A 17,083-nucleotide genomic window follows, 5' to 3' on the forward strand; every position below is an offset into this window, starting at 1 on the left:
GGCGACAACAGGAGCCAATGTCGGAGCTGAAATCAGAACTCAAAATAAATGATTTCAAATATAATTTGAGAATTAATCATTTGAGCTTTCCATTTTACAAAATCTTTCACAAATACAGACCTGAGACGTATTTCTCTCTCAGATATTGCCATATAACATCTCCAGGTATGTATCCACATATCAGTGTTGATTTCCATGTAGTCTGCTATTTTTATCGCACGTTTTTATACTCCCGCCTACACTCACATACACTGAAATGTCTCTTTCAAGATGACTTCTCAATTCAAAACATCTTCCAGAAAGCTGGGATTTTCTTCCATTTTTCACATAAAGAAATCTAGCCACGAAGATTTTTTGTTCTCATTTCTCCTGTCTGTTTTCCAGCTGGAAAAAATGAACTACAATACAGATAACGTTCAGCCTTATACCGGGTTTTGAACACAGGGCTTTCTCCTCACATCAGAAACAGAGCTATAGTTAACAGTGTCAGACAACTAGGCTCCTTTCTTTTCCTTCTTTCAGACGTGACACCAGAACTTTTAAAAATAAGCCTGGCATCCAGAAGACGTCTCACTGCTTCTAGCCCCAACCATTTTTTATTTTTATTTTTTAACCAGAACGATTTCACATCTTTTTTCCACCTCCCTCAGCTCTTGAATTCAAAGCAGTCACGTTGCTGTCATTGAGATGGTTTGGGGATGAAAAAGAGGCTGGACTTGTGAGAAGTCAAGCTCTTATATAGGCCTATTTCTTCCATTTAGCTTCTTCATATTAAAGCTGTTATCACATTTCTACCTTATTCTAACCTGAATTAAGGCAGTTCAGCTGATTACGTAGGAGGACGGACGTCCCATTTGTCTCCATGATCTGTAGATTGGAGTCCTAACGCCAGAGCCTTAAGTTAGTCAAAAAAATGAATCCTGTAAAATCCCCAACTTCTGTGTCTATTAATGGGAGCTCTGTACAAAGCCTCAGAATTGAAAACAGTCCAAGAGCAGAAGGAGCAGAGGAAAGCTCTTGGGTGAGCTGTTTCTTTTCCTAATGCATTACTACTTCTTTTATCTTCCTCTTTGGCAAGGTCTCAGTCAGCACTCAGGCACATACACAATCTGAGGGAACAGCAGGACAGTAATTCAAATTTGTATTACATGTCGCAGGGTACAGTGCCTCCTGATTCTGCCACTAGGATTAAAACAGGGTTAGCTAGATATTTCTGCAAAAATACTGAAGTATTCAAAAGCCTAACACAGATACGTAATCAGCATTAACTTTGGCGAGGACTGCATGAAAGAGACTGTTCACGCTTCTCTCAGTTACTGTTCCTGAGTGTCTGGGACCTGAAAGATGGTGATGTACCTGTTAATTTCTGGCAGGTCTTTTGGGGCTTGCAGCAGAAAGGATTCTGTGGGATATCACAGAATGAAAGAATTATATGGGTTGGAAGGGACCCAGTCCCACCCCCCTGCCATGGGCAGGGACACCTCCCACCAGCCCAGGTTGCCCAAAGCCCCATCCAGCCTGGCCTTGAGCACCTCCAGGGATGGGGCAGCCACAGCTTCTCCGGGCAACCCGTGCCAGTGCCTCTCTACCTTCTGAGGGAAGAATTTCCTCATAACATCTAATCCAGATATCCCCTCATTTAGTTTAAAGCCATTCTTTAAACTTTGTGAGAGCCCTTTGTCCTCTCACTCCACTCCCTTACAAGGAGTCCCTCCCCAGCTTCCCTGTAGGCCCCCTTCAGGCTCTGGCAGGCTGCTATAAGGTCTTCCCAGGGCCTTCTCTTCCCCAGGCTGAACAACCCCAACTCCCTCAGCCCATCTTCACAGGAGAGGTGCTCCAGCCCTCTGGTCATCCTCACGGCCTTCCTCTGGACCCACTCCAACAGGCCCATGTCTTTCTTGTGCTGGGGGCCCCAGAGCTGAAGGCAGCACTCCAGATGGGGTCTCACGAGAGCAGAGCAGAGGGGGACAATCCCCTCCCTCACCCTGCTGGCCACGCTTCCTTTGATGCAGCCCAGGATACATCTGGTTCCTGGGCTGCAGGCACACATTGCTGGCTCATGGTGAGCTTCTCACCAGCCAACATCCCCAGGTCCTTCTCCTCAGGGCTGCTCTCAATCAATGTCTGCCAGGATGGCTGGACTAACACATTAATAAAGTTGGAAGTTTGTTACCTCTGTCATTAGTAATTTGTAAAATGAAATATGAATCATTAATAAAGTACATTGTAGGAGTCAACGTGGATAAAGTCACTTGCGGTTCCATCCGAGTAAAGAAAGGGCTACCCAAAATTCCTATCAGCAAATCTTGGTGTTGCTTGGCAACAGTGGGAGCATCTGGCACACCTAAAGGCTGAGTGAGATAACTGTGGAGGTTGACAAGGAAAGGAAAAGCGAGGGACAGAAGAAAAGAGCCAGACAGGGAGCGCAAGGGAAAAATTTGCATGTGCTCCAAAACACCCCAATTTTAGTCCCTTTCCTGCCCTGCCACCCACCTCTGCCTCGCAAGGTTACACATAGGATGTTCAGAGATGGACCAGCTGGAAATGGCTTTAGAGAGCTAAATTACAAGACCTTAATAAAGAGAATACATCCCAGAGAGAAAAAAATGAAATAATTTTGACAGAGCAGTTGACCATATGTGTATGTTTATATATAATGATACATAGGGATATCAATAGCATATGCAGGCAGCTGTGGAGAATCACTTTGGATGCAGAACATTATCAACGTTCAGGTGTGTTGGAAAGTTGGATGAAAATAAGCACATTTCTCTTTTTTTTTTTTTTTTTTTTTTTTTGCTATTTCCATTTAGCAGCTTTGCTTTACTATACTCTATTAGAAAATTTAATCTCACATACCAGCACGCAATCTCTGTTCCAATTTATACTATACCTTGCCTCCAAAGCTTCCTCACTCAGAAGTCTTCTTTTACTCAGACCTGTCAAATACCCTCGTGTCTTACTTGGGTACTCATTTAATGTATGAAGCTGAGAGAAGAAACACTGAGAAACCACTAGTTCTGCAGAACTATAAAACCACCTGTACCTTAAGACAAAAATATGGAGTATAATAATGACCACTGACCAAAAGAAATGGTCTGTCAGAAAAGATCATTTACCCCTGCTTTCATATAAATTGGATGCTCAGCTTTTGTAGAGGAAAAAATGTAGGTGCAGACATTTATTTTTATGAGATACATCTAATGGGCTGTTTTTACCTGCTTTGATTATTATGCACGGCGGGAAAAGTTTGAAAAACATCTAACTCCCAGCAGGTACAGTGTGTAACCTTGTATTTCTTCTAGCCCCTTCACCATTTCTGTGCAGCTGTGACATTGCTGTCCAAGGCATGCAAGCAGTATGATTCTCCTAGCCACAATCTGACATACCATTAAAATGTTAGTTTTGCACTATCCAGAAACTGTTTTTTTTCTGCATATTTTGTCTACAGAGATCTCACTGGAAACATGGAAATGTGTACACTTTATAAACAAACGGTTGGATTACTGTTGCCACCACCGTCGATTAGGCCCATATCCAAAATCTGGATGCTCTCAAAGCGCATGTCTTAGAACATAAAAGGATGGAGACAGCCTGCTGGCAGTTTTGAGCCAGTACAAACCCTAATACAACTGTGCTCAGCAGCAGTGCAGACAGATGCTTGTGTTCTCCACCTGCTGTGCTACAAGGAACTCCCCTCTCTGTGTACGTGTTGCCGTGAGTCCCACTACACCTGGCAGATCTCCTTATGAAGGTCCTAGGAGAAGAACTGGTACCGATTACAGGACTGTCTTAATCGGGTATTTAACCTATTAGGACACAAAAGGAAAATAAAGGTATGCACTGTAAAGTGCCTGACCTGCAGGCTAGGCTCTCCAGAAGTGCCTCAGGCACTGCAAAGCATCGAGCCAGGCTTCTGGAAATCTCTTGCTCAATGGAGATAGAGATGTGGAGCTGGCAGAAGACTGCTCAGCTCCAGCTTTGTGCCACGGGCAGCAGGAAAGGAAGGAGCCGAGCAGCAGAAAGCCCACAGTGTTCTTACGCTTTCCTGGCAGGATACATGACTCAAGGCACAAGGGTAGCTCAGGAAAAACTTCCCATTCCGTCCTCAGCTATGGATAAAGCCCCACGATGGTTTCACACTGTACTATATGGCAAACATACCTTCGTGCAGATTTGCAGTAACTCTTTCTACCACTGCAGATACATACGTGTTCAGCTCCACTGACGGTACAGAGCATAAGATTTTCTGTGAAGCATCACAGATACTGACCCGACAATGATTAGATCCCAGCCAAAACCACTAACTGCCAACAAAGGAGGCGATGGCTTGGCAGAAATACCACAGTCGTTCATAATAAGGAACTGTAGGATTATTTTCTACAAGGTTCACTGAAGAAATGCATTCCATTAAAAATAAATAAATAAATAAAGTGACTTGCAAGCTTCAGTATAGACTCATAACTAAAGAATAATTTCATGGTTTGCACATCACTAACATTGACATTTAAGTTACATTCTGTTGATAAAATACCATTTAAAAGAGAAACCGTCTCATTCTCTCACAGCCATGCTACTTCTGCAGTGGTGACAGAATTAAAATAGCAGTGTGTATTTCCCTTCAGGCAATAAGCTGGTGTGTCTGTATGTAAGTGAAGACGTGGAAAATAGAAAGCTTGAAAACCATCATTTTTATGGAATTGTTAAATTTTGCTTAAAACGAACCTACGTAAGAAATATTTTAGGCATTTGTCCCTTCTAGTCATTTATGCTTCTTTCAAGCTGTGAAAAGTAACTTTCTGCAGAAGAGATTTTGTGAAAAATAACACTGAAAATTATTTCACTAGAAAGGTAGATCTGTGCCACACTAGAGTTTACAAGTTCCTTTTACAACACTGGCAACTTCAGCACAACTTGCTGGCCTCTGATAATTCGGTCTCATTTTCCCTATCCAGCTAATCTGGGGGTAAAAAAGTGAGTTGAAGAATTCTGATTTACTAAAATTTAAGGTATTTTACAACACAACTCTAAAAACAAAACAAAACAAGAAAACCCCACAAAACTTACTATTCTTTTTCACTTTATGGTTTTCATTTGAATTCAGTTCCCAAGACATTTTTAAAAATGTCCCAGACTTAGACACTGGCAGGTGACTGTATAATATTCTCCCTCTGAAAATGTTTCTGGATTGTGTCTGCGTACTAACTGACGCAGTGTTTCAACATCACGTATGAGTATCTGAGGTTGTCGGAGAATGAAAGATTCTCCCATAATAAGAAATGCTGTAATTAATTTCTAAAGCTGGGATCTTTTCCACCCACAGAGCCTGTGAGGAGCACAGGAGATACCTCCGCTTGCTTCCCACATGGCGCAGCTGGCCCTATGGGACTTGAGCAGTTGAGCTCCCGCTGGAATTTTGCCCACGTCTCAAGAAATTAAAGCACTCTAGCTCACAGGGAACCCCAGTTTGAGAAGCACTGGAGCTCTACAAACAGACATTCCTGCAAAAAAAGAACCAGAAACAGAGGATGGATGGTTTGTCATCCGTGAACTTGTTCTGAACATGGTTATACCCCAAGTAACAAGCGCTACTTGGAGGGTACGTGCTACCTGTCACTCTTCTGACAGTTGTTTCGGTGTCGTTTTGTCAAAAAAAAAAATCAGCAATCTTTGAATAAGACAGGAAATCAATACGGCACCAACAGAGCGCGCCACCTGGTGATTTTGCACCAGGGTAACTTTTTAGTACTCAGTGACATCACCCCAGTTTTGGAGCTCCTTGGCAGCAGGGGAGCTGTTGGATGATCCCAGTCTACTGATCTTCCCCAAATTGCAAATACCATCGGTAGTATGCGAACAAAGTTGCTTAAAAATAGAAGATGTACTGTGGTGCTGACATTCTACATATTGTGTAAATTTAAGCTCGTCAAGGCTGGTGGTTGCCAAAGCAGTTTTGCAGAACCCAGAACACCCGCGGTGCTCAGCGTGACGGGAGCATCTGGCACGGTGGCTGGGGAGAGATCCGTGCGCTTCCCCGGGCTCTGCTCTGCAACACAGAAACCTGAGATTAACATCTGAACTCTGCCCCCGACGGAGAAATGGCCTTCGGTACAGCAACGAGCTGTCCCACCTCCCCTGACAGGGTCAGTCATGCTGGCAAACAAATAAAAGAGCAGGTTAGTGTGGCTAATCACACGGGGTAAGTCATGACGCTCCCTTTTAGAGGTGTTCACCCACCACGCTGTGACATCCACGCTACAGATGGGAAGGAAGATGAAAAGAAGGAATCAGTGCTGCTTACGCCCTGGGAATGATGTCCCTAAGTGGTGGCCCTCCTACTAACCAAATACCTCCTTGAAATTTGGTGAGCACCCTACTGGAAGAGACGTCTTTCTAAGTATTGTAGGGCTGGTAGCAGGAAGGTAAAAAGACCTCCAGCGCTGCACGACCCCAAAGATTTTAGTTCCCAGAGAAGGACTCTGTGTCAGTGACATTTAGGCTTGCTGGAAACACAAGTACCCAGAACTTGTGGTGCCGGGTGCTGGTACTGAAAGCGGCTTTTTTCAGCCTGAAGAAATTGGCTACGACCCCAGCTGGAACATATTACAGAGGGACTATTTTTAGCCCTGCCCCTTTCAGCAGATAACAAGGAAATGGATGCTTTTTGGCTAATTACCACAAAGGCTAACTAGATATGCTCTTAAATGCAACGCCCGTGCTAGCTAGGGGAAAAGGATCAGAGCAACCAGTAGAAGAGGAGCGCTGTTCCATGAAGCCTGTATGAAAGAAACACGGTGAGGAGAGCTCCACAGTTGCAACTATTGATTTCCTTCCCCAGAGAATGAGGAAAAATCCATGCAATATTTGCCATAAGCCCTTCTTAAATGCCCGCCCCTAACCATCTCAATTCTTTTTGAAAATGACCTTCATGCCAGGCTCCTCCAAAAAGCACAGGCAACATTCTGTATGCCAGCTGTGGAGAAGCACGACAGCATCCCAGCAGCATCTCATCACACGACCGCAGTTCCAGAGAGATGCAGGCGTGCCTATCACCTAGAATTGATAACATTTTAAGCCACGAAGAAGACACGTTTCATGCTGCACGGTAACAAAGCCATTTGAAGGCAAAAGAGAAAGGAGAAGAGGAGGTTACCCAGCAAGGAAGCCCGCTTTGTTCATCCTGTGTCTCCGTGCATTTGCAAGGGGAAGGAAACTGAGATCCAACAATTACCTATGCAAAATTTAAGAGAGTAGCTGCTTTCCATAAGTAATATGATTCTTATCCTAAGCAGTGTATTGAACAAAAGAAATTGATGTTTTTTTCTTTCTTCTCCTCAAATAGCCTGTATACACCGGGCTAAGAGAAGCTGAAGACAATGATGGGGCATAAAAGTTCTGTTGACCTATGCGAGTTTAAGAGAAATGCGATAAATTACCTGCTGTGTTACAAACAGTACATTATTCCTAATTTATTAGCATTATTATAATGGCAGAAGCAGCATCCAAAATGACAACTGTTTCAGATCACTGCACCAAATAGCATGGTAATGTAACAGGCCTATTAAAATCCAATCTCTGAACAGCACTTGTAAGAACAGTAGAAGATGACACACAAAATGGAAGGGAAAAGAGAAAAGATCCTAAGATTACAACGCAATACGTAGCAAACCAACAAAATCAACTCCACCAACTCTGAACTGAGGAATAACTGCTCCTCCACGCTGCTCCACTCATCTCACTTTGACCCTCTTTTTCTAACTTGCTTCTCTTCCTTCCTTTATTCCAAAAATCTGAAAAAAATGGACCAAGAAATCAAGCATTTAAGACGTCGCAGTCCAATGGTTCACAACTAGAATGGTATTGGGTGAGTTACTTAGAACATCTTAGGCAACACCTTCATGAACTAAGCTGAATTTCATTTCAAGCCGAAGAAACTGATCTCCAGTGCTCGAAAATCGTGGTGACACCGACTCCAGGAGAGGCAGCCTCAGCTGGGCGTGAGAACGGCCTCCCACTGCAGGCAACCTGAGGAGCACGTCAGCTGCTGCGCAAAACGCACGCATTTCTTCATACATATTTATTTGGAAAGGGAATGCGCAGCCAACTGAGCACATCTACCAAAATATATACGAAGTGGCATGCTGGTCAAATTATTCATTTTCTTTTCCTAGTAGGGGGTACGTAGGGAAAAAAAAAAGGAAGAAAGAAAAAGCTGGCTTAATGTTCATTTTCAGCAATATTCTGAACTGTCAGTCAATACTCTCAGCAGTAGTTTTTGAGAAGACAAGCAAATAGTTCAGCTGGTCTACACTAATTACATTTCACTTGCCTGGCCTAGACCAGCAAATGTCAGGACTACTGGCAACCTATCTAATATGATTATAAAGAAATGTGGCTTTTCGAAGGTGGAAGATGATAAATTATTCCAGAACAGCGTATTTTTCCTAAAAGCCCCCAATACGTGTTTATTCCAGGAGTTTTTTTCTACGGATTTCCATCGCATTCTCTGCAGAAACCTTTGAACAGAAAAAGCAAGACGACACAAAATTCGTGTAACCTCGTTACGAGCTGCCACATTGGCAAACGCCGCTTTCACTACTAATAATTCAAGTTGTATTTTAAGTTGTTTGAGAGAATCCTGGAGATTACAACCCCACTGCAGTTTTAAATGTCAAGTCTCGCCTTCCGAAATCTTTTTTCTGACTCCTTTTTTTTTAATCCGGCACGCAGTTTGGGAGAGTTCAGTAATTCAGATTACGTATACCTGATCCAGAGCCTCCAAAAAATCAGCAGGCAATCAGCGTTTGAGGAGAGCACTGAGAATGAAACAGGGACTGGGATTTTCTCCTAATTTCTGTGTGCCGTGCACTGCTGCTGGGGAAGCTCTATCAAACACCACATTCATCATCTACTTGAGCAGCACTTGCACGTGCCTTCAAAGCCTCCTCTGAGAGCTGTTAGTCTGGTACCCAGCTACCACCTTGCAATTGCTTGGGGGCCTCCTCTCTCCCTGTGCCCAGTTCTAGCCTTCAGGGGGGCCTCTCTCTTGGGGAAGTCATTAACTCCAAGGCAATGAAACGCTGGGACCACGCAATGAAAGTAATGCAAATGAACATCTCTTAAGCTTAAGAGACAACATTAAGTGACAGACAACACCTCCTCGTGGTGTAAAGCCGACCACGGTGAGATGGAGAACATAATCCAGTTTGGGTGGGACCAGCTGGGCGGATCTGGAGACTGCCTAGGGGAAGGCAGCCTGCATAGGGTGCTGCGAGTGTTTCACGGCATTTGTTCCCCTTCTAGGGCCTGAAGTTCAAGGAAATGGAACAAATAAATCTGCCAACAACAAAGCTTGATAATAAATAACAAAACAGGTAATACCAAGTGAAGGTCACGCAACTTCTGTTCAACCTTTCTGGCAGGAGACCCCTCTGCACCTTGTATTTAAATGGTTCTGAACTGAAGCTGTTTACAGCCTTCCCATAATCAAACCAAAGGGAAAACCAGCCATCATCTGCTAGGCTTGACAACATTTTCACCCCTATGCATGTGTCTAATTCTGTGCTTTCATTACCCATCCTAAAACCCACGTATCACACTCATCTCCCACCTAACTGCTGGCAGGCCCGTCACAAGACCATCGCTCCGTCCTCCAGTCAAAACTCGACAAAACAGGACAGAAACCAAACAGGAGGCAGCACGTCGTCCCCATTAGCCTATTTCCTTGACCCAGATCCAGAGGGTAAAAGAGAAGGGATCCGTGTCTTCGTTCGATACCAGGGAGGCATCTAATTCCTTTTGGTCACTGCCAGCTCTCGGAAAACAAACGATGAGAGTTATTGGATTGTGCAGCTTAACTTCATTTTCCAGGTCTCCCAAGTTTGAAGCAACTGCACTTATCATTTAATTTTATTTCCTTCCCAAAGTCAATTTGCTGTTGTAGCACTCGAAGCCTACACAACAGATTTGCTGTTTTCTCAATATTATCAATTCCACCTTTGGAGAGTCTCTCTCACGTACAGCACAATAGTAAATAAAAAAAGGGAATAAAAATGGTTTAATATAACACAATTCTATAATTTATGTGGTTTATCTTCAATGCTCTCACTTTTATTTTTTTCCCCCAGTACAAATACACACTGCACCATGCTGAGGGTGGGAGAGAATAGGAAGGGAGTGAAAAGTTAGATTCTGCTACTGAAATACCAGAAACGGTATTTGGACATAAACCAATTTCTTCTGAGGCTCTGACTGCTAGATCTGCTAAATCTCATGCTGATTTCCACCAGATGAGATTATTTTTTTCTTCTAACAACGTGCAAACTTAGAAACTAGGCATAGACAGCCTGACAATTCCTCCACAGCAAAGGAAAAAAAAAAAAAAAAAAGGTGCAGTCAGTTTTCAGCTTCTCACTGCTTCCAAAGACAAAACCTGCTTTCATGGTTTGTATCTTTGTTGCTCCTGTAGGAGCTCTACACACAAAGAAAATCAGAGATCAGAAGGGGTATGCATGTGCTGAAAAATGCGAAGTTTGGGTAATGTGTCAGTTTGGTTTTGGCCTCCTGCTGTGGTCTTACCATGGAAGCTTTTCTGCTGAGGAACAGAAGGCTGTGTACAAAATGCAGAAAAGCGCTTGGATCAAGCAACCTGTGATTAAAACAATTATGAAGCAAATACATTGCACAGACGATATTCATATACATTTAAATTAGCCAGATTGAAATGAGTCCTGTTCTAGTAACATCGCCTTTGCTTCATACTCCATTTCACACTGATGACAAAAATCATGACAGCAATCAGAGAACACAGTCTGAAATGAAATAGCTCACTGCACATGAGCAAAGTTATGGCACTGATGTGCCAGCAGCTAGAACATAACGTCTCCGAATTGAATAAACACGATCAGGAAATACTGGAGCAGTTTGGATCGCAGAGGAAGTTAATAAAACATAAGATACTGTGAATGTGGTATACGATGCACAGCAAACAGATCAGGAATTGGGGAAAAACATCAAAACATCATTTTGCCTTTTCTGCATTTATTTTGAAGGTTTTTAAACCAAGTCTGTAACACTGGCAATTGTCTTTCTGAAATGTCCTGCCTTGCATTTCTCCACATACAACCAACTAACAACGTAAGAGGATGATGTAATGAAAACTCACATTTAAAATATATAAGTATGTATTTAATATAGTGCATGATTGAATTCCAAATCTGATTTATTAATAGAGAGCATCGCCAGTTAATTATGTAAATGATACATGAATCACATGGTGACTTCTAGATGCACTGCATGAAATTTTCCAAAGTCACTGAGACTGTAAAATTTGTGTCTTGTGATTTCCATGTCACCTCCATTACTTTTTCTATCAAGCATCCCAGTTTAGGACGAGCACTTCTCCCTAAATTCTTTCCTATTCCGGCTATTTAAAATATCTTCCCAGAGGTGCTCTTTGTCTAGCATGGCACAGTTTTAAGTGTTCAGTGGAATTGACTTTGGACAATCCACACAGACACCTATACACCAGAAGCTGGTCCTATAACCAGACAAACAAACCCTTAAGGCTTCAGTAAATTCTGTTTTGATCACATTTAAATACAGACATGCATTTATACGAGTGCTCTAATAAGAGTTTTGTACACAAAGAAACACACAAGTCCACATCACCCCACCAGACAACACCAGAGGGAGGCATAAGCCTCACGCCAGCCTCCATTCCTTTACAGTAAATCCACCCCAAAATCAAGAACAGTTCCAATCCTATATAAATCCTACATAAAACCACTAAAATGCTGAAGTTGTCCATCCCTAGGAAGACAATAATAAAAGCATCGAAGTAAGATATTACATATCCATGTCTAATAGAGCTGTCCTACCTTTTCAGCTTCATGTAATTTTCACTAGCTGCAGGTCTGCATTCAGCACGCTGCACCACTATTCCTTCCAGGGAAAGTTTATCTAGTAGGAAAAAACAAAGCAAAATTGGACATTAAAATAAAATTCAACAACACGGTCAATATTTGAATTCTGTTTCAGCATTCTAATTCAGCATTTAGGAAATATAATGTAAGTTCCCAAATCATATTCTGAAATCTCTGCTATTTTGACAGCGAAGAAAGAAGCAGGCAAAACATGCTTGCACAGCAGGTATCCCCAACACATCTTTATTTGGCCATCAGATGTTTTACATAGCAAGAATGAATCACAAAGATGAAATTTTAAATAAAAGGCTGGTAACTGGGCGGTCTTCCTTTCTTTAGATTGTTGCACTCAACTTACCTAGGAAGAGTTTTCCAAAAATGTGCATTGAATACAGTCACAGTGTCCAAGAAAAGAAAAAAAAAAAAAAAAAAAAAAAAACACAGAGAACCTAACCACCAAAATATCCTAAAGGAATGGTATAAAAGATAAGCTTTGCTTTCATTTTTACTTACCGAAAAAATAATTTTCATCTTATGATAAAAAACAAGTAATACATATGCTAACACTTGGGGAAAAAGAAATAAAATCTTGCTGTTCACAACAGAAGATCACCCACCAGGTTCTAGTCAATACTGCTCTCCCCACATTCACCTCTCTAACAGTCACTTTGTCATCTGATGTGAACACCTTTTTGCCTAAAGCAACAACGCCTACCAGAGCAGTACGATAGTACCAGCCTACTCTAAAAAAAAAAAAAAAGTTTAAAAGTCTGAAAACTAAGAGCAACTTTATGCAGAAAGGAAGAAAGAAATGACCGTGGCAAAATATTTCTGGGGTCTGTATTTCTACTACGACGTTCTAGTGCATGGACGGGGGTGGTGGTGTCAAATTTTACCATTTCTTTTGGGTATAGCCAGTGCAATATGTGTAAAATGTACACCTCTGGAATAGCCTTGCCTAACAAGAAAAGATGAGTTGCTTCACTTTAATGGCTTGATTAACTCTCACGATCTGAGATTTCCTTCCAAAAGGCATTCTCGTCTTGCTGTTGGCGTAGGGTAGCACATCGTCACTGCCAGTTCCTGCTGACAATGTCACCAAAAGGACAGGAACACGTAGAAGAAGTGATGTCACGTAACACAAGGCTCTTTCTGAGATGCCTGTAATTTTTTTCCAATGCCTTATTGGCTGAAATATTACCACATCTGGAACTCTAAGCCTGCTCCCCCTGAATAATGCAGACAGCAATTACTTCAACACCAACTATTTAAAAAAATGATTTAATTTAAAACTTCTTGCTTTGGCTTAGAAATTCACTAGATCCTTTTAAGGAAGAAGAATACCACGCTTTTGCAGGTAGTTTTGAACACAAAGCAACATTTTTATGAAAACATTTCTGTTGTTATTGATTCCTGAGGTTCATGAGGAAGAGAAACAACCTGGCCAATTTGCCTGAACTCCCGTGTACTACAGGCAATTAAATTTTATCTTCTTTCTTCTGCACAGAACCTAGCAACCTGCATGTGACTAAAGTGCTGCTAATATCGGTGCTTAATTTCTAATAGGAATTTGTCTCCAGCTTCTGGCATTCGGTTCTTATTATGTCTTTCTATACTATGCTAAAGAGCCTTTTAGTACCTGGTATTTTCACCCTGGGAAAGCGCTTTGACGTTGTAATCAAGTCACTTCTCAATCATCTTTTCAATAAATGAAGTAGTTAAAGCTCGTGCATTATCTCCCCATAAGGCACTTTACGCCACACTTAAAGTTTTGTGGTTCATATCCGCGCTTTGTTCAATCTTTCGCTGACATTTTACGAATATGGAGGCCAGAAAACGGATGTAATACTCCTGTACTCGTCCTGCCTAAACGAGAGATGGATATAAAATAACAGATAGAGGACAAGAGGTTGCAATTTATCTCACCTCACCTTAGCCTTTGTAAGGTTATTCAGCAGACTGAATTCAAGAGAAGGAGGATGACTTTCAGAAGGCAATTGCCCCCATTGCTTTTAGGATTCAATGAACTGCCCCGTGTTGGTGGTTGCCCCCCAAGGTCAATTGCTCTCTGAAAATCAAGCTCTTTGGAGCTGAGTGCCGATTATATCACTAATGCATCTAGTTGGAGTCTTTCAAACCCTTTCATTTTACCTCTGTGCTCTGCATTCCCCGTTCCTAGGTATGTAATTGCCTCTGGCTTGGTTAAAATACGTTTTCTTTAACTGGATTCTGTGAATTAAGTGATCCAGGTCACACCATGACAGTCCTGCCATATTTATTCACCGTCTGACCGGCGTTTGTGTCAACCACGACACATCCTATAAGCAGGCATTTTCACTTCCCGCTGTCCCCCTCACTAATGCTGGAGGAAGCCCTTCAAACTACAACCCAAGTGCCTTCCGACTGATAATTGCCTTCTGATCACTGTCAGCGAGTTTTTCATCTTATTCCATGCTTGGTATTTCTTTTTTTTTTTAAACAAAAAGCAGAACGTTTTAAGATTTCAGATTACGTGCAATACAAAATGCTAAGCAGACTGCAAACGTGCTGGTGCTTTATGAGACGGACTTGTCAGCTCCAAAATAAACGACACCAGAAATAAAATACTAGAAATTAAATACCTGACTTGAATACTTGAAACTAGAAATGAAATACTTGACTGGAAAACCTTCACGTAAAGCCATGCTAGTCATTTCATTGCTGTTCTCTTCTATCCATTCAACTCAATGACAATTTTTCCCTTGGTTTGCATGGAACAAGGCTGATTAGCCCGTACTTACCCAAGCCATCTGGGCCAGTTGTCTAATACTGACAAGCCATTGTCAATCTCTGCACAAAATTCTTGCTGAATTTTCACAGAATCACAGAATTTCTAGGTTGGAAGAGACCTCAAGATCATCGAGTCCAACCTCTGACCTAACGCTAACAGTCCCCACTAAACCATATCCCTAAGCTCTACATCTAAACGTCTTTTAAAGACTTCCAGGGATGGTGACTCCACCACTTCCCTGGGCAGCCTGTTCCAATGCCTCACAACCATTTCGGTAAAGAAGTTTAAATCTTTTATTTTGAAGCCACACTCTTAAAATCTGAAGAATTAGTATCAGTGGACCAAATAGGTCCCCCACACCAACTATTCAGGAAGTGAAGCAACAGCTGTTTGAACCTACCCATTAACCATGCTTATCCTTAGTACTACCTCATGGTTTATGTCTTCAGAGATAACTTCTTTTAATTACCAATGGTCTGGACTTGGTTTTTAATGCTCCAGCTGCTTCCCAGTACAAGGCTGCCCACAGTGTCTGACAAGGTGGCCTTCCGGCTAGCCCAGCTTGCTGTCAAAACCCATCCCCTGTCCAGAAGCTGAGGGTTGTGTCCCACTTTCCCTGGACTCTCCTGGGGATTTGAAAACATCCAGAGATGCTATCGGAATAAATCTGCAAAGATGCACGCAAACTGCCAAATGCAAGGATCTGGTGAGGAAACGCTATTTTTACTCCTTTCACAGCCTACTTAGCCTTAAATCACCAACTGATGCTTGGTAACTTCAGAAACAGGTCTCCTCTCACCTGCTGCAAGGCCAGAGCTGCAATGAAAAGACATGCAAAGCGCTATATGTCTGCCTTGACACTTTCGTATCACGTTAACCTAGAATCCAAAGGATGAGTAAGGCTTGAAAGTAGCAATTTCCCTTTAAAAATACCTCAGTTCCTCAGGTATCCTTCACTCAGAGGGTGGTGAGGCCCTGGCACAGGCTGCCCAGAGAAGCTGTGGATGCCCCATCCCTGGAGGTGCTCAAGGCCAGGCTGGATGGGGCTTTGGGCAACCTGGGCTGGTGGGAGGTGTCCCTGCCCATGGCAGGGGGGTGGGACTGGGTGGGCTTTAAGGTCCCTTCCAAGCCCACTTAGTCCATGGTTCCATGAAAACACTTAAGGAAATCTTAGTAAACAGGCACTGGAGAAATTTATTGGAACGATGCAGAAGATGTTTTTATTTTATTTTTTGAGAGAAAGAAAGAAAGAGACAGCTTGCCTTGCAGATTTTTTGCGGTAATTTTTCTGTCCGACTGCACCTAGCTCTAATTTTCAGCCCCTAGATCTTGTTAGACCTGTAATTGCTCAGTTGAAGAGCTGGGAATAAAAGTTTTCTGCCCATCCAGGCACTTACATACTCTCACCCTCTATTAAGCCTAACAAACCAGGTTTCCTCAAATCTTCTAATAGCCATGTTTTTCAGCTTCTTAATTGGTCTGAGAAATTTCCCTTTATTACCATCTCTCCTGAGCCGTCATCCTCACAGGCAGGCTTGATGGTGGATGGGACAGGATCCAGTTTGCTGACCACTTCCCACAGCAGTTCCCTTCAGTTGTTGGGGATGCATCCACTGCCCACAGGCCAGAGCCTTTGCCCTACCCCTCCCACAAGCATATGGACTGCAAGCTCCACCTACGGTGTATTCCTAGGCATAAAAATTCCTACTTGGCCATATTAAAATACCCTACCCAACTACCCAAATGATTGTGCATCAGTAAGCGTCTCCTTGTCTACTACATTCCCAGTCTATATCATCTCCAGACTTTATCAGTAGTTGTCTCCTGCTGACTAAAAATAAATAGGACTGAGAACCCAAACCACAGCAACACTTTAGAGATAATTCGCTGCTTAAATGCACCAGTTTGAAACCTGGCAGATAATTCTGGTATTTTATGTAATTGTGTAATTTATATAATTTTTGTATTTTGACAAATGGGACCTACTCAGAGATTTAACAGAAAAAAAAAAACACTACCTCCTTGCTGAACAAATTGCAAAAACAACAAGGAAAAGGTACAGTCCCTTTTCCTTCCACCCACATTGATTAGCATTATATTACTCTCCCTTAATTTTCAACTAATTGACTTCCAAGTCAGATGTTCTGCTGTTTCTCATAGTCACTTTCTGTTCCTGAGTACCTGAGTCGTCCGATTTACCTTTCAAACACTGGCACAGGATTTGTTTCTTCAGTCCTGGAGCACTGCAGTGCTCAAAATTTACTGAAAAATATCAACAGCAACTGCTGATGGAGTTTCCTAGACAGCTCCTTTAAAACTCTTGAATGCAAATTGTTCAGACTTCCTCGTTTGAAGTTCTTCAATTTTAATTAGCGTGTAGAGCTTGTCT

The 17,083-nt window shown here is 42.3% G+C and overlaps 1 protein-coding gene across 1 annotated transcript in view; it reads right to left on the reverse strand.

The window, feature by feature from the left end:
* The window catches only part of GTF2F2 (general transcription factor IIF subunit 2), an 83,274-nt gene that overhangs the window by 34,763 nt on the left and 31,428 nt on the right, over positions 1–17,083 (reverse strand). Inside the window, exon 6 of the mRNA XM_084302087.1 lies at positions 11,880–11,961. Within this exon, the coding sequence (XP_084158213.1) occupies positions 11,880–11,961 (82 nt within the window). The remainder of the gene's footprint in view (positions 1–11,879; positions 11,962–17,083) is intronic.

The sequence above is a fragment of the Netta rufina genome (genome assembly GCF_964035555.1).
Source record: "Netta rufina genome assembly, chromosome: 1".
Classification (NCBI taxonomy): Eukaryota; Metazoa; Chordata; class Aves; order Anseriformes; family Anatidae; genus Netta; species Netta rufina.